Here is an 18,821-nt window from a genome sequence, read left to right as displayed (position 1 = left end):
TTCACACCAGTAACTGTTGCACAGATAACTGGACAGAATAGTCTGAATAATAGGTGTACTAACATGATGTATATTATAAAAAAAACTTTATTCCCTTAGAGGATAATAACATACAAAAATAAAGGAAGCTTTATAGTCATCATAATAACAATAATAATAATAATAATAAGGACAGAGCGACATAGTGAGAGTATGAATGAGAACTAAAAATCACCTTCAAGGTCTTGTCGTCTAGATTAGGGATGCACGAGTTCTAAAATTCTGGGTCGGTAACAATTTAACTGATAGCTGGTAAAAAAAAAAAAAATCAAACAAAGTTATTGCATTGTAAAACATAACTTTCAGTTCATATCTTAGAGCATTTAGTCAGCACAAAATTGCTGGGACTGATAGGACACAAAACATGGCCACTGGTAAGTATGTTACTTGGTCAAAGGCTGATGTCAGTCATCAAGGCTGGGGTTATTCTGAAGACACATCGAGAAACTGTCTGAAGTTGAGTGTTTGGCTCACTGGGATTAGTTGTTCATACAATAACCTCAGTATTTAGTGTTTAAAACAGAGCATCCACCAATGTAACAGCAAAGGAAAACCATAATTGATCCTCTTCACTACACACTGTACATACAATGCAGTATGTATTAAAGTTTAAATGACTATTTCCAGCACAAAGGTGACCACAAACACAGATATCTCACCAGACTCAATTATGTTAGATGCTCTCAAAGTAAACAAAATTCAATATTTATCAGTTCTTCCACATTGTTTCAATGTTGGTCCATTTTTGCCCAATATCTGTTAGTCTGGGATGAAAAGTAAATAAGAATTTGACCTCTTGGATATTGTTTTGCTCAATAGAAAAAAATATCAATAACCAGATTTTAGAAATCCAATCTACTTCTGCCTAGAAGAAACTGTTTAGCCAAAGTTTGACTTTCTGTGCTGGGTAAGTGTGAAAATCAGCATCTGGAAAAGAAAAAAAATGTACTGTATGCGAGCACAAGTAACTGTCGACATGAAAAGTGAATCTTGGCAATAAATAGATATTATCTACAATAGAGTTCATAAAAACAGCTCTCATATGAAGCCATAATAAATAAATAATAATTTATCCAAAATAAATATACTTTACTTTTATACAGTAATACATGAAGATGCATGGCATCCATCTGGCTGAGTTCACCTGAACATAGAGAAGACACAATGTAATGTCCCTGTCTGTGTGCGGGAAGAGAACGAATCTTGTGGAAACACCTGTTCTCACCGAGCATGAATGGTCTGAATGGAAACAAAGCGTCCTTTAACTGTAAATTTTCTTTACATCGCTTGAGCTTCAGCCTTCAGGTCTCGCCCAAATGAAATCAAACACATGAAGAAGGTCTCTGTGTATAATAACCAGGCTTTAGTATCCTGCATTAATTACCGGTTATTCAGTTAAAAAGAATTCACCCTTTAATGAGGGAACAGTATCCAGACTGGGCTTCCCTAATGACCTCCCCCTCAGTCTCTTGATTTTGACCTTGGCCCTTAATGTCCAGCTGCGGCCAGCCCACTTCCTTCTCAGCAGGAAATGTATCAGGGAGGCAAACAAGTGGCCTCTTTTTCTTCTTCTTTTCTGTTTCTGTGTGAGACAGTGCCCCCATATGGCCAAATCCTAAACACGGGGCCTCACACACACACAGACACACACACTATCCAGCCAGAGGCTCTTCAGCTTTATCCATCCTGGGCACTTATCTGTTTGTACTCATCATTCAGCCCATGCACATGCAGCTGGCGGCAGAGAGCGATTGGATGGTTCTCCACGTGGTCTTGGCATCCATGAACGATACTGGCTCGTAGCGGTCGGGGCGGCAGCAGGGGTGGCTGCTGACCTTGCGGGCGGTGCGTCGAGGCAGCGAGCCATTCTCCAGCAGTGCTTTCAGTGCTAGGTCATAGTTTGTTCTTTCGGCCTGGCAGGAGCCTACACAGAACTTAAAAAGGACGATTTCATCCGAATCAAATCCCAGTCCTAGATCCCGAACCCTCATCTCTTTCTTCTCCACACGGCAGTGCCTGCTGCTCTGCTTCGGGTGTCCGTTTCTCCCCTTACCCTTTCTGTTCCTTGTTTCTGTCTCTTCTTCCTTTTCTTTCTTCTTCTTCTTTTTCTTCGATGATCCCTTGGGCTGAGGTTCTGTGGGATCAGAGGAGCGTGGTGATCGTCCTACCCAGCGACTGCTGGGATGGTCATCCACCTCATCCATTACAAAAGGGTCTGAAAGAGAAGGAAAGAAAGGAAATGGTAGGCTGGGAGTGAACACCAGTTTACAGAATTATGAGCAGTGGGGTATATTTCTTAAGTAATCTACAATCTCACGTCTGCATTTTAATATAAAATGACTTCACCTGTAAGTGTATTGTAAGGCCTGAGACACAAAGCAGGCTCAGACTTCTCTCAACCATCTTTCCATTCTAGTACTGCTCAGTAAAGCTTATGTGCTATGACTTATATAGTAAATGGACTGCACATGTATATATAGAGAGAGCTTTTTAGCGTTATCAGTCACTCAAAAACACTTTCCAAAGAGCTTCAGTACCATAAAGAGGGTGCCAAGTAGAGTAAGGGTCACTGTCTTCTTTCTGTTCCTTATCCTCCACCATTTCAGGCAGCGTCACAGGAAGCTGTCTCTCCTCCTGGTTTCCCAGCAGGCCCACAGTGTGGCCTGAGTCTGATCCCACACCAGCACCACCTTTCATATGAGCTCCTTCCACCAGAGGCAGCAAAGCAATGAGCACCCACAGCAGCACCTAAGAAGACAGAGTATGTCAGCTGGTTCTTATTTGATATATATTCTCTTTCAAACACATAAAAAGATTTCCCTAAAATGTGTTATGTATAGTTAATAAAGTCCTCCGCTCTGGTCAGCTGGTTGTTGTGTTTGCAGGGAAAATGTGCCCTCTGGTGGACAAACTATGCAAGGTGAACCCTCATAACATGGTTGAAGGTTCTTCTTCCAGCTGTTATTTACAGTTTAATTTTCATTTGTCAGTCAATATAAATACCGATACCAATAGATTGATAATAATATCAACTTACAGACAATTCGGCTCTAATTGTCAGTACCCTCAGTACCTCTGAAAGTAAACGTCCCACACATTCTCCATAGGGATTTTGAGCCAGAATGTTGAGACTATCCAAAGCAGACCGAAACAATGACTGTGCTCCTGTAAACCACGAATCTGTTTTATCAACCTTATTTCAACAAAAAACATTTTTAATGGTGATGGCGTGGAAAAGAACTACTCCATCCACAATCATAAAAGTGACATCTCTGCTTGTGGAAGCCGCTGTTACCGTGGAAATGTTTAAACCAGGTGTGGAGAACTCCTGCGGGTTTTAGATCTCACCCTGGGTCAACACACCTGAATCAAACGACTAGTTCATTACCAGGCCTCTGGAGAACTTCAAGAAATGTTGAAGAGGTAATGAAGCCATTTAAATCAGCTGTGTTGGATCAAGGACACATCTAAAACCTGCAGGACACTGGCCATTGAGAGCTGGAGTTTCCCCACCCCTGGTTTAAACCGTGTCAACATCAGGTCACGCAAAACTTCAGAAACAGTGTGAATGGTGATTTTTTTTTAAAAAGGATCAAAACACTGTATGATTTAGATGTGTAGGCTGTACACCATCTATCTTAACCAAATCCCACAGCTTTTCCATTAACATTGAAAATTCTCCTACCCTTCCCTCCCCTCAGGTTAAGAGTTTGGGTGTCATACTTGATAATACGCTTTCATTCCAGTCTCACATTAATTACATAACCCGGTCTGCTTACTTCCACTTACGTAATATTAACCGACTCCGTCCCTTCCTCACTTCCCATGCTGCTACCATCCTTTTCCATAGTCTTATTACGTCCCGTATTGATTACTGTAATTCCCTCCTATTTGGTCTCCCTAAAAGGTCCCTTCATAAACTCCAACTTCTTCAAAATTCTGCAGCTCGGGTCATAACTAGCTCATATTACTCCAGTTCTTCAGCAGCTTCACTGGTTGCCTGTAGAAGCCAGGATAAATTTTAAAATCTTACTTCTTACATACAAGTGTATCCATAAATCTGCTCCTTCATATTTGTGTGACCTGCTCCATATCACCACTGCTTCCCGCCTTCTCAGATCATCATCTGCTATTCATCTTACTGTTCCACCCTCACACCTTATCACTATGGGGAACAGAGCCTTCAGTCGCTCTGCTCCTCGGCTCTGGAGCTCTCTTCCTCCTGCACTAAGAAATATTGAGCTGGTTGGCATGCATCTATCTATCTATCTATCTATCTATCTATCTATCTATCTATCTATCTATCTATCTATCTATCTATCTATCTATCTATCTATCTATCTATCTATCTATCTATCTATCTATCTATCTATCTATCTATCTATCTATCTATCTATCTATCTATCTATCTATCTATCTATCTATCTATCTATCTATCTATCTATCTATCTATAACAGTTCTTTAATGTAGATTGTATAAGACATATTAAGACATATTAAGGTAAGTAGAGTAGTTCTAAGGTTTCTAAGGCAGCGAGTTTTCAGAGAAGTGTAATTACAAACAAATATCAGTTAACACCAGAGGAATAATTTGCCTAACCACAAAACTCAGCTGACGGGGAGCTTTACAGATATAAAACTGATAAAGATAATAAGATTCTACTCAGAAGAGCTTCTAAAACACACAGGTTTTTAATAAGCCCCTCAAAAGAGCTGCAGCGGCAGCTTTGTCTCAAGCCTGTTTCATCTTCAGTGATATTTAAGTCAAATAACTGTGCTTTATTTCCGCCTTGGATCAAGCTCCGTCCGCTGGCTTATCATTTAGCACCGAAAGCTTCGGTGCTGACAGGGCTTCATGAAAAGCTCATTTCTGAGTCTGGTGGGGATGGATTTCATTAACAATTTATACACACACATAACTCTTCCTCTGGTTTATAGTGGTCTGCACAGTCAAACTGAAAACTTATAAGGTGAGCTTATATGTACAGAGGAGGATTTCATTTAAGTGAGTTTGAAAAAGATGGAGAACAGAAAGGAGGTGAAGAGAAAAACAGGCAGAAGTTGGAGGAGAGGTAAGTATGAGTGTGCTTGCTGCAGACAAACCTTGCCCTTTGCAGAAGTAACGTCTTGTCTATCCGCCCTCCGAATCCTCCATCTGGTCCCACCTGGAAAGAAAGAGAGGGACAGAGGAATTTAAGAACAAGAACAAGGCTTCAACTTTCCTCCTCCTAGAACTCCTTTGAAAAGGATAACATAAACTAAAGGGACAACATGCGGGCGATATGGTGTGTATACATTCACAATTGTCCAGATACTGTAAAAGAAAACAGGCCCATGGGCCCCTGAGCAAGCCGACATGTCACATAAATCACGTCCTCAGTACATGAGGACAATGTTTTGGTTGCTGCTTCAGTAAGAGACTAGTGTATGCTGCCAGTTACTGTGGCTAGTGTTGGCTTGTCTGTTCATACATCCATGCAAACAACCCCAGTCCGGCAACAAAAGCCAGTATCTGCAATTTACTTGTCAAAGGCATTCTTTAGGGTTATTCCTGTGGCAGAGGTACAAGCAGGGGGAACCAGGCATGGCAAGAGCACTTCACGGAGGTCCCAGACAAAAACCACAGAGATGCAGGACAGGTGATAAGAAGTGTCACGGATGCAGATGTTTATATATAGTACGTGCTGTGTGGAGGATTGTGCTGGCTGCGGAGCGCCTGCAACATGAGGTCATCAGGTTAAACTGTGGCCTCCCAAAAGGGGAACTCAAAGAAGATCAGACTATCACAAAGTTGTAGGTGTTTCTTCTTTATATTGCTTTAGTACTTAAGAAAAACATCTTTAAAATGCTCAACAAAGGCAGCCGGACACCAAAACAGTGGCTCACACTGCTTGGAAGCTTTAAAGGTAACCAGTTCACAGGTTAAGTGAATAATTTGATTAGCTGGTGTTTGGACTGGGAACATGCATGTATGAACTATAATATATATATATATATATATACATATATATATATATATATATATATATATATATATATATATATATATATATATATATATATATATATATATATATATATATATACACCTCAGCTGCCACTCTGAAAGTCCAGTGGAGCATCTTGGAATCAATTTCTTTGTCCAAATATTAGACCAGAACCCAAATATATCGTGAGCGTTGATTGAGATTGAGTGTTCATCAACAACACTGTGTAATCACAAGGTCCATTAGTAGCCATTCTGGAGCGTTTGATCATATTACAGGATCTTCGTCAGCAGGTGCCCATTTATCAAGGAATTGTTTATGTTCAAATTTCAGGAACATTTTGTCCACATTAGATAAATGATGATGAATGGAAAAACAAGGAACTATATTAACCTCCTAAGACCCGAACTCTTCCACGACATGAATTTTTAATTTCTCTTTGATATTTGGGCTTATTGGGACCTGATGAATGTAAAAACAAAGAATTACCAGATTTTTTTTAACCTTATTTTTGTTTTTAAGAAAAATAAGCGCCACATATGAGGATATTTGTTTAAAATTTTGATAGAACAGTAGCAGTATAATGTCCTCGTGAGTGGATATCAGGCCCATGTAGAGACAAATTGAGTATTTTAGTCTAAATAACCCAAAATGTGATGTCCACAGGTCCTAGGAGGTTAATTAGCATTAAAAAATGCAGGTATGATTGATTTTTGATTACATTTCAATTAATATTGAGGTTGGATCGAGATTTCTGTATATTCCAAGGCTAGTGTTAAAAACATGAGGTAATTGGGGTTAGAAATGTGATGTAATCTGGGTTAAAAACATGAGGTAATCAATGTTAAAAAATATGATGTAATCAAGGTTAAAACATGAGGTAATTAAGGTTAAAAGCATGAGATAATCAGGTGATGCTTAGTCTACAAGATGCCAAATCAGGGATTTTTATTTAAAAGCCTAAAGACCAAACTTTCACTTTTCACTTTCATTTAGTCTTTGCCTTCTTTGTCTCTTTTGTATTTCTGCTTAAATTCATTTTTTCGCTTTGTGACTATTTGTAAATGAAATTTCCCCGCTTGCCTGCTAATAAATGAATTACTTCAGCGATGTATGCTTGACTTGTTTAAATGTGACACGAACATGTTTTTTTCTGAAACAGCACTCTGCCCACAATTACCTCCAACATCTTTGAAACCACATCTATCATCTCTGAGAGGCTTTGTGTAACTTTGGCACTGAACTACATACAGCAACACTGCACGCCCACTGTAGCGTATTCCAGCGTGTACCGTTCACGTCTCTATAGATCTCGCCGATATGCAGCGCACCATGTTTATTTAACAGTCACAAAGAAGTTCTGTCTGTGCAGTGAGATGGAAGACTGACAAAAGGTTATGGATCACAGGTCCTGATAAGACCTGTTGGTGCATTTATGCAATCCTGCTTGTTCCAGCTGTGGTGATCCAGTCCAGGCAAAGTGAGGTTACACACACTGAGGGTTGGGCGAGGGAACAAGAGGACATTGAGAGACAAACTGATCGTAACTCAGCCAGAAAAACAGACGCCGCCGCTGCGACATAAAGCCAAAGCGTTCCAACTCCTGGGCTCTGTATCTCCGACTGTCTCTGAGCTGATTTAGAAACTAACAGCAGTGTGAAGTGGGACACAGGGCTGCAGATCCTCACCGAGTCTCTGGAGAGGTGCCATTCTCAACCCCTAATGCCACAGCTGGGAGTGTTTACCCCTTTTTAGATCAATGAGCTGGGAGTCTACATGGGCCTGTCTGCTGGTTCATTTCACGCTGGCTCTGTGGAGCTGTTTACAGCCCGACGCCTCCAGGCTTTTCAGAGATGGGTGGAGGAGTTGAGGGGTGGAGAGAGGGGGAAATAAAAAAGAGCACACCACTGAAGGTCCTGAAGAGCTGCAGACTGACACAAGCTTGCTGATATATACAGTATATGTGTGTGTGTGTTTAGACAGCTAAGCATATGTTTCTTCCTTGTTTGGCTGATTAAAGGCTTTGGTTTGTCCATCAGCCTGCATGTCTGCAGCAAAGAGTTCTTGTCACCTTCCATTTACGTTGTTGCTCCTCGGCGGTGCGGTTGTTGTTCACAGTTAGTTAAGTGGGCAAACTCTCCAAAAGCGAGAGCAACCCATGAAGACAGAGCCAGTTAATACTCGCGGAGCTTACAGGACTGGAGTGCATAGCTACTCCAAATGGTGTTTAAGTGCTTGCACAGGGTGGATGCGGACTGTGTTCTGGGAATATTTATTTAAGATATAAGAAAAGACACCAGCTTCTAGAAAAGAGGACCCAAGTGTAAAACTAACATCAGTTAACTGGACAGAATGCATGCTGAACTGAAGCAGGGAATAATTTGGGATAATTTGGGCCTTCATCTTACGAGCATCAAAACATACAAACCACAAAAGTGATGCAACACAGAAACATGCTTTTCTATTATATAAGAGTGCAATATGGGATTCATTTAGGGGAACACAGCATCTAAATTTTGTTTTTAAAAAAAGCAACTGTATAAGCTTAGTCAGTAAAATGTCTCTCTTTAGATTTCACTTTTCTGTCTGAAAGATAAAAGTTAATATAATATATATTATAAGATAATAAAACCCAAAGAATCATTTAGGCCCTCCTTCATCCTCATTTAAACATATTGTGCAGAATCTGCTGTTCTACTTGCTGAGTCATAATCGGCCTCATTAGTGACATACCTCACACATCTGTCACACATTTGTCTCAAACACTCTTTTTTCCCTGAACTTTTCTGCAGCTATACTGTACATTTGTAAGGCCGTATAAATATTACATTGATTTCCCGTCTATTACTCACCAAGATGTTTTTCTGATCAGTGATCTGTGGGTTCACTGTATACTATTACAGACCTGAGCGTTACTCACAGAGCCTCCATAAACCTCTCACTATTGTGAAGAAAGAAAAAAGCTCCAAGCTCTCTGGTGTTTAGTCTCCCCACAAAACCCAAACGCCGATAATAACTTCCTATTAGAGTCGCTCTCTCTTCTGCTGTGTGAACGCCGGTAAAATGTTCTGACCTCCAGCTTTAACCTGTCACTACCACGGTGCCTGATTGCAGGAGCGAGGAGAAAAACAAGAGTACAGTAAATCACCGCTGGCTCAATAAAAGACACCTGTAAGAGGAGAAAGAGGCTGAACACCAGGAGAGCCGCCTGATCACTACCAGACACCAAGAAATCTGGGGAGGTCCCCTCGAAAAGGTAGCATAATACCAGCTTGTGCCCCAAAGCTCCACAGATATATGCATCTAACCAGCGTGAACTTTACTTTAATCTTGCTTGTAACATGCTGTTGACAGGATTTTCAGGGTTTTTTTTTTCATTAATCTGCACAAAACAAAACACTCCAGGGCGTTAAACAGTAAAAACTTGTGTCTTCTGGGACAAATTTGTAATTTGGGGCTACGGCTTAAACTCAGACATTAACGTGCCATTCTCCTGACTCTCACCCTCTACCCTTTGTTTCTCATTTTCACCCTTCTTATTAAAAGTTCACGCACATTAAATGTATTTTGCTCTTGATAAGTGTCCTTTCTTCCCCTTTACGACTAAACCAATTTCACTCTTCAGCGGTTAACGACAGCATGTTTAAACTATGTGAGGGGGCCATGAAGTCAAAAGGAGAAAAGGCTAGGAGGAGGAGGAAGAGGAGGAGGAGCGATAAGGAGAATGAGATAATAATGAACAAACGAGTAAGGAGAATTAAAAATAGACAATGGGTTACTTTCCAGGGGAAAGAAAAATGAGAAAAAGATAATTGAACCACTGAATGGGAGAGGTCTGAAAGCAAAGATAAGCGTGAACACAAGGAAGGCAAGGGAATGACAAAATGAGAGTGCAGAAAGGGAGCGCAGACTGAAGCCCGGTCAGCCTGTAATCCCATAATCCCTGGCAGGCAGGCAGGATGTAATTGCTCGTTAGTGCCAGTTTCCACTCCTTGGCCTGTCACTGCTGGAAAACCACAGAACGGCGCTAAAATGAGAAACAGATAGCAGGTCCCATGCCTCGGTTCAGATAGGTCCCCCCGAAACACACACATGTGTGCACGTACAGTCTCTCCGCCTGTTGGTCTTTTCTTGTAATCCTTTCCCTGCCACAGAAACACGAACTATTTTTGTTAAATTTTCACAGTTCCCACACACGCACACATACTTGAGGCCACACAGAGGAGGCCGGGATAATCAGAGGTGTGGACACCGCAGTGCCCGGAAGAGGATGGTGAGGAGTGAATCCGTATGACCTCACCACATGTCTTCATCTTTATAACTGAGCGACAACATCTGAGCCCGTAGGTGTCTGACAGTCTTTCACACAGGTAACAGCTTTCAGATATGGGCGGCACAGTGGTTTAGCACCGCCACTTCACAGCTAGAAGATCCTGGGTTTGAATCTGCAGGTTGGAGTTTGTATGTTCTCCCTGTGCCTGCTTCCTCCAGCATCTTTTGGGTTAATTTATGATTCTAAATTGGCTGCATGTGTGACTGCGAGTGTGAATGTTTGTCTCTCCGTGGTAGCCCTTCAGCAGACGGGCAACCTGTACCAGGGTGTACTCTGCATTACATAGGTTCCAGCTCTCTGCAACCCTGAGCTGGACAAACAGAAGAAAATGGACGGTTTAGAGTCTATTGTTATTTAATGAAATGATTTGATATACTTAAAAAGAGTAGCCTTTGGTGTATGTATGATTTCTGCAGCCCCAGCGACCAATCGGCTGCTATAGACAGTTTCTAATTTCAGTCCACCAGTAATTTTCTTTGATAGTTGATAGGCCTGCTTCCTACATTCATCACGTGGACAGAAGTCTTATCACATTATGTGTAAACAGGCAGCTGTTTGCTTACATATTTGCCACATGAACTTAAGAGATACTGCTAGAATGAGCTTTAATCTGGATCGAAAAGTAAAGAACGGAAAAGAAAATGCTTTACTCGAGCAGTTAAACACCACAACCTGGACCTCATTAGACATACCTATTGGAGTTAAACTTATTGGCTGCCTAATAGTAAACCTGAGTGATAAGTGATTTACTTCACTGACCCTGCAGCTTTCTCTGAGGCGAGGAAACTCCAGAGGAAAAAAAAGTGTTTAATGGTTTCTTGGTGGGATAAGTGGGATGAAGCACTTTTCATGGGGAGCAATGTGTTTGAAGTGGAACAGTTCTAGATTAACGCCCTCACACATTTAGGGTCAGGTTGCCAGAAAGAGTTATGGCAGACTGTCAAAGTGCTGGGATCATTGGGTCACAACAAGCACGGTAAAATGCATTTTTCTGCGGGTCATAAAAGTGTCATCCATGACCAGCGCGCTCACCTTGAGCGGCAGCCCTGATGGCTTTATTGCAACTGAGTTAGAGAGAGAGAGAGAGAACGCTGTCGTCGTTTGAATGGCCAAAGCCACCTGACTCCACGAATGGAAACATGCTCTCAATGAAGCAGAAAGCTGAGGCTGTAACAGAGCCAACGGAGAGGAAATTATCAGACGTATTGTATGACTAAGCAAGTAAAAATGTAAAGTGACCACATTGCAGCGGTGTGAAATTTCAGAAATGCAAATCAGACTCTTCCATTTGTTTTTACATGTCTTGCATGCCTTATATGGACCTTACTAATTACACCTTCTTTGAGAAATTCGTCATACAATGGGCGTTTGATGTTTCTGTTGATTGTATGTTTGCATAAATCTGTCAGTTACATTTCATTATGAGGGAAAAAAGCACATTGATTTTTTAAACTGGTTTAAAGCCTCCAAGAGCCAGAAGTATAGTAATACCTACTGAGGTGTTAGGAAAAAAAACAACAACAACAAAAAAAAACCCAATAATTTTATTATGTATCATCAGTGTTTGCAGATATCTGTATGTGCTGCAAAAAGGCTCTGAGATATGAGGTTTTGATCCATTATCATCTGCTGCTGCACATGTCCCAGTCTATGAATTATGGCGAATGTTGTCACATCCTACACTACTCAATATTTTTGTAGTGAAAAGGGATCAGACGTCAGCATGTGATGTGTAAAGGGTTCATTCGCAGTGACAAACCTTCAGAAAATGATCTGAAGGCTCGATAGTTCAGCTAAGCAACAGAGAGGTTATTTTAGCTTTTTTAAGCTAACTGCACTCAATAAAGCTTTTCATTTGCAAGTGGCGGGAACATGTCCAGCATTCACTCTTACTTTAGTTCAGTTTTGTTCTCATCATCTGAAGGAAATGTCTGCTACTTTAGAAGAAACTGTTTCAATGAATTCACCCTCTAGTTGCTAACTTTGCAGGACACAAACACAACTGAATCAATGCTAATGTTTCTCCAAATCTGTTGAGTATCGGGGCAACTGCTTTGTCGTTCACACAACTGGTTTCCCAGTCAGCCCAAAATAATCAATAATAGAGTAATTCAAAATCTATGTGATTTTTTCTGATAGCTTGTGTTTGACACTGCTTGTATCTGTTGCTAAATTTTAGATGTTAAAGTGGCGAATACCTTGCTAAAATTAGCAGGAGAGCTAGAAAAACACAAGCTTTCAGTAGGTTTCCGGTATAATGAGCATATAAACCTTCTAGATTTTTCCACATCAGCTGGAATTTAGTACCACCGCCTCTAGACAAGATTAAGTGTGCAGGGTCACTGGAAAGTTTAGCTATAGTGTAGTTATCGCTAATTATCCACACAGAATCCCACAATGCATCAGACCTGTAAGCGTCTCGTGACCCGATCAGGTAAATTAGACGGGACACCACCTTTCTCTGCGCACCGCCTGCTTTCCCATGAGTTAAAGACAGCAACAGCTGATGCGACACATCTGTGTCCTCACCGTCTCGCTTCCCTTCACTTTGCTTCTCACTAAAGCTGCTTCCCAGTGTCCCTGACCCTAATAACCCAAATTCCTGCCTGATTAAGTTGGTTTTAAAAGGAAGCCACACAGAGAGCCGTTGGTTGAGCCTCACCTTAAATGGGAACACATTTTAGCTATGCTGGAGCGATGATCGGAGGATAGGATTTCACTTTCCGGTGTTTGTGAGGACGGCAGCGCTTAAAAGGCCGCAGAAAGGACAGCGGGGGAGAACACAGAGGGATGGACAGGAATAGATAGAAAACACACATGCACACGCACACATGCATTTGTCATAAACTCCCCCCCCCCCCCCGCCAAAACACTGTAAAGCTTATATTTCCAGGAAAAACTGGCAGTGCAAATCACACACAAATGCACACACCCACACTGAAATTTCTTCTCCCATAATCCCCCCCCCCCTCCTGCACCCTTGCAACCTTTTCTTGTTCCAATCTCATGTTGTTATTTCTTCAAATTAAGCCCACACTGTGCCTGAGAATAGCTCTCAGAGAAGTGGTTATAAGTGACACACACTCCCTCTCTTTCTCTCTCTCTCTCACACATACACACGCATGTGCGCGCGCACACACACACGCACACACACACACGCAGGTCATTATTAGTGTGACTTGGGTCTGGTTGAACCAGCGCTCTCCAAAGTGTTTCCGTGTCACCCTCTCCCACCCCAGACAGGCTGGCTCTAATGACCTGGCCTGATAGTTCAAAGCGGCCCTCAGACGCTATGATTAATGAATCTGACCTGCTAATTTCAGAAGAATACAGCTTATTGTATCAAAAAGCGCTCTCAGAGACACAAACATGGCGCTGGGCTAGTTAACATTCTTCAGTATTCAGAGAAAAAGTTGTTTTAAGAGGAAGATTTTACGATAAGCACAAAGGTTAAGCTTTATGTTTCATCAGCGGCTCCAAACATATTAACTTTTGCTTTGTTCTAAATAATTTAAAGTGTTTGAACTTAAAAAAAAAGCCAAAGTGCTCGACAACAAGAAAACAATCCAAGATCACAGAAAGGAGTAATTCCCCCTGTGTAGTTACACGAGATTGTCCAGCGCTACAAAAGCAGGGACACAGAAAACAGAAGTAGCATGGGAAGCATTTGTCTGAAGGAATACATCTAACAAATTGAAATTCCTTTATGTCAGATCATGCCTCCTTCAATTTGCCCTGAAGGAATCACTGTGGTTCGCTGCGTACTCTAAGCACTTCCAGATTGAAGTTGCCCTGTGGCACCTCACGTTGCATAATCAATCTCTCTCCCTGCGCTCTCTCCATTAGTGCTGGGACAAAACAGCCAGAGTAACGTTACACACACCGAAGCAGAGGCGCAGACGAAGACAAGCCTCCCTGCGCAGAGCACGCATCCATCTTTTACTGACGGGTGTCCATTAATCTGGAAAGATTGTGGTCTGGTGTATTGCTTGAATGTTGCACTGCATCAGTATTGCTGTGAAATGAATCATATGCTTTAATCTGAAGTCAGTCAGATTAATGTGCTCAGTGAACAATGAGTAGGTTTCACTGTTTGTGATGGAAATCAGCTTTTCTATTCTTAAAAGCACAAGGCTTTATCTGCTTTTTAATCTCTCGTGTTGTCAATATGACTAATCCAGGAAATATACAGCCACACATTATCAGACGATTAGGCATAAAAGGTATTTGGTCACACTTTAATTACTTTGCGATCACGTTTCTTTTTAAATTCCCACGACAGACGTACAACGTGAGTTCTTATTTGGAGACACTTTTTAACCTTCGACTTGAAGGCATATAAAAAATTCGGATCATCTGATAGGTCAGTGGCTTGGTGAGTAAACTTTACTGATTAATTATTAATATTATCATTCTGTTAATTTTCACCAATTCGATCATTAATTTGATAACAAACAGTGTTACGTCATCCTCATGATGCCATTCTGAAGGTTAAACAAGAGTTCAGTTTTCTATCAGTCGTTCTAATCTGAGCAGCTCGATTTAAAGCACACATGCTGTAATGAAAGATTTATTTTCAAACAAAATGAACCTATGAGAAGCAGGATGTTCAGAATAACCTCTGTGCTCTGATGGATGCTGTTCTAATGATCAATATTTAGTAAATATTATTTATTTGTACTGAATTGTCGAGTTCTCATCTGCTTTAAAGTTAACAGGTTTTGCCTGGTGAGACAGATGTGTGATGTTAAAATTGTCAATATGATCAGTTTATAAGATTTATGGTTACTTTGTTTAAAGTCCCCCCGTAAAACAACTCTGCTCCAAACTTTGTGGGACTTTTTGTTTTTGTTTTAAACCTCCAGAAGTGACTGAATGTTCCCCCTACCTTCTGCTGTTTTCCTCACTTCATTCCACTTGATTGTCAGCAGAAGCAGAGGTTATGTTTTTTTTGGCAAATCTGAGAGATGCAATCTTGCTTTAAAGGAAAAAAGAAGATATGAGTGTTTTTATCCTCAATATGTCCCAGAATATTAAATTAAACACACCGCGTAATAACTGAGGTATCAGGCCCTGCGGATGAAGGCTTAGTGAGTAATAAAACCAGAGGGGAAGACAAATAGTGTCACAGCGGATCCAAGTCTATCAACGAGGATGCTTTTATTTAAATTAACTCGTGTTTTAGTTTTGATTATAAGTGTTTAAGTGGCTCCTCTGCGACCCCGGCTGGCGTCAGATTAAGAAAGAGTTAACACCGTAACACCAACAAACGGCACGCTAACTCTTGCAAAGCCACATGCCAGTTAAAACAAGCCAGACCACACATCAGCAGGCTGCTGGAAAAGAGAGCATGCCGGCCGGCTGTACCTGACCCTCAGCGGGGCCACTGACCCCCATGACCTTTGACTGGAGGAAGTGAAAGCTGTGGCAGCGTGACGGGCGAGTGTGAGATGCCTGAAGCCGAGGCCATACCCTCAGGTTCCTCCTGAGAACAAACTGGAGATTTTGAAACAATCCAGAGTAAAGTAAAAACAAGGCCGCTTCAATGGCATGACAAGTTTTCACAGGCTTTACAGAAATTCAGCGGGCGACGCCTGCTGGGGACGTGCGACAAGTCTCAGGTGATGCCAAAGCGCCTGGACACACAGAGATTCATCGAGAAAAATCGAGAAAACACTGCTGACTCTCTCAGTGGCTCTGAACATCAGAGGCCTGCCTCCCTCCAAATGGGCCTCATGTGTGAGTGTGTGTGAGAGAGACATTGTATGTATATGACTGTGTGAGTCACAGGGTCATTGAGTCAGAGTGTAAGCATGAAAGTTCATGTACAAATGTGTGAGTCAGTTAGCCATAATCACGTTTTTGAGCAGACAAATCTTGACATTTCAGGAGGGAAATCACCGGATGCTGAAAGTCTGAATGCAAGGAACGAGAAGAATACAGATTAAAGTTGAAATAGATCCCGAAACAGTAACAGAGCGGTAAAGCCAGAGTGATCAACACAAAATACCCTGAATGTCACAACACCTGAAGCTTAAAGACTTCATCTGGCCATGATCCCCTCAAAGCCTCTGGAAAGGAGGAGAACACACGCAGCTGTAAGTCTCTCTCTCTCTCTCTGTTTCTCTCTCTGTATGTGTGTAATCGGCACTTTGATATTTAGATTTGCAGCCCACCACAGAAGGGATCACACTGGAGGACTTCTGACTGCCACTGTCCTCTCTTTGAGAATACACACACACCTATAAAACCACAGTACCTTTGATTTATATTTTTCCGCAGTTCCGAGGCCCCCCTTCCCCTTCTGGCACCTTGTAAACACTTCTGACTATAACTCATATAACTTAACTTTATAAACACCACAGGAACAAACACATCCACTACCCTCCTACGAGACTGCGTTTCATTAATGCCCTCCCAATAAACAGTGAATGAAGCCCAGCTCTGAATCCAGGTCACAGTGATCCTAAGAGTCAGAGGAGTCCAAAGCAGCTGGCAGGTGCGTGCGGGGAGGTTTGAGAGCGGCTGAAGTGAAAGCAAATCAAACATCAAACGATCATTTCAGTGTTGTCACAGCAAACACGAAGACAAGAGGCCCCGGTCTGCTTTTACAGCAAGCATAAAGATATTAGCACCATCACTCTAAACCGCTGTGACAAAGTCTTAAATCACTTCTCGAGCAACTTTGCACGGACCCTGAATGGCGCCTTACCAGCTGTCCTGCGCGCGTCCTGCTCCGCACCGCAGAGGACAGGGAAGCCGCTTCTTCTTCTTCTTCTCCTTCTTCCGCGCTGGGTGCAGCAGCTCATGTTTTTGGCAATCCATACGCTACGATGCGTCATGTTTTGTAACGTGCTGTCACGGCTTGCAAATGTTCAGAGCAGACCGTCTGCTCCGGTGCTGAAGCAGACATAAAGAATCCATCTAAAAACGTCTCAGCTTCAAGGCAAGAAGCGCCTCCTCCTCCTTTATGTGGGGCCAAAAATGCTTTTTTTTCTATGGCCGGAGTCCTTCTTGTAGAGCCTCAGCACCCTGAACAAGAACAGAGACAGTGGATGGTAAATACACAGTAATAACCAGTGAGTTAAGTTAGTTCATTGTGTTTTATATGGCTCTCAAGTCTGACTGAACTATGAATTAAATATAACCAAAGGATGGGGCAGTTTCCCATCTTTTTGTTACCATTATTTTGTTACTCTGTATTATTTGTGATGAAAAAAAATCAACATTTTTTAAACTTCAAGATATTTGTTTCTACAAGCCCTCTCAAAAATATCTGAAGCTGTCTAAAGGAAACGATATTCTGGTCTGAAATACGAGACCGAATGACTTGTCAAGAAAGACATTTTGCAGGCGGTTACATCTACCCAGGACGAAGAAAATAAAACTCTACAGCTAACTGGTGTTGGCAGGTTACTGCCTATATAAAATCTAATTAGCGGGGAGTTTGTTTGCGGTGACACAAACAATTCAACACGGAGAAAGAGAAAGCGAGGAGAGTCGGTCAAACAGTCAGAAGTGCAAGAAATGTTTGCCCTCAATCTGCTTCTTGTACTACGTCTCCGCTGACACGTCAAACCAGCGTTTAATGAAAAGAAGCCAGTTTTTCCAGGCATGACTCTCCGCTTCTTACCTCTAGTAACCTGTTCGGTCTTGTCTCCAAACAGCTCTTATGGTTAATGACTAAATAAGTTTTCAAAGCACGATTTGCGTCTCTTTTACGACAAAACGTCCGGGAATAGACTGTGCGGTCACGGTTTGGTTAAAAAAATCACATGGAAAGCCCTTTTGTCTTCTTTTTGTGGATCTGTTGGCTTGATTGATTTGATTTGATTTGAAATTTGAAGTTAAAACGGAGAAAACCTCTCCTCTGTCGGTCAAAATAAAAAGAAAAAAGTCCATGCGTCACGCATTTACGCAGCGTCTCCAAAAAGCGCATATCTTGTTTTTTCTCTTGGTAAAAGCTATTCTACTCTGGACTCAGGTATCCATTTATCAGAGCTGTGTCCTCTCCACAAATGTACTACGCGGCTACTTTACAATGTCTACAATAGGCTGCTGGACTGGAGGCTATGCGTAAAAACAGCGCGCCGCTCCCCCTGTCAGAGACTTTGTGAAACTGGAGCGCAGTGGCGGCTGCACAAAGTGTTCTGAGTTTTGTTCCTCATCTGCATGGCTCAGATGTCTTTTTGTTCCTGCGCTGGGAGCAGGGAGGGAGGGAGGGAGAGTGGGGGAGACTGTCATATGGGATGGACACGGAGCGTTTCTAGAAAACTGTTCCAGTGGAAGATTCTTGGCCTTCATTGTTTACACACCGGGACTGATAAATGTCGAGAATTTCAGTATATCCCACGTGAATGCGCACACTGAGACATGCATAGGTGAGTTGTGATCCATTTGGGACCCCAAATGACGGTCGGCCCGAAAGACTTTGGCCCTGCACTATTTCTGCATCCCTTGTT

At 41.9% G+C, this 18,821-nt stretch overlaps 1 protein-coding gene across 2 annotated transcripts; it reads right to left on the bottom strand.

Moving 5' to 3' along the window:
- Positions 1 to 67: 67 nt before the first annotated feature.
- On the bottom strand, positions 68 to 18,488 carry LOC147308664 (uncharacterized). 2 transcript variants are annotated; one of them, XM_086273272.1, is made up of 5 exons: positions 17,993 to 18,488; positions 17,072 to 17,391; positions 5,143 to 5,204; positions 2,577 to 2,787; positions 68 to 2,254 (listed from the first exon to the last, which is right to left on the bottom strand). In XM_086273272.1, exons 2-5 carry the CDS (start codon positions 17,199 to 17,201, stop codon positions 1,755 to 1,757), a joined length of 903 nt encoding a protein of 300 aa, XP_086129398.1. In that variant the 5' UTR covers positions 17,202 to 17,391; positions 17,993 to 18,488; the 3' UTR covers positions 68 to 1,754. The 2 variants fall into 2 exon arrangements, with proteins under 2 accessions (XP_086129398.1, XP_086129399.1); XM_086273273.1 differs by lacking the exon at positions 17,993 to 18,488 and adding an exon at positions 17,542 to 17,857.
- Between the last annotated feature and the right edge of the window lie 333 nt (positions 18,489 to 18,821).

The sequence above is a fragment of the Aulonocara sp. 'chitande type north' Nkhata Bay genome, linkage group LG18 (genome assembly GCF_057382095.1).
Source record: "Aulonocara sp. 'chitande type north' Nkhata Bay isolate Kocher_YH1m ecotype deep benthic linkage group LG18, A_spYH_male_GT1.1, whole genome shotgun sequence".
Lineage (NCBI taxonomy): Eukaryota > Metazoa > Chordata > Actinopteri > Cichliformes > Cichlidae > Aulonocara > Aulonocara sp. 'chitande type north' Nkhata Bay.
The sequence above is the reverse complement of the archived record's forward strand: the minus strand, read 5'-3'. Positions and strand labels throughout refer to the sequence as shown.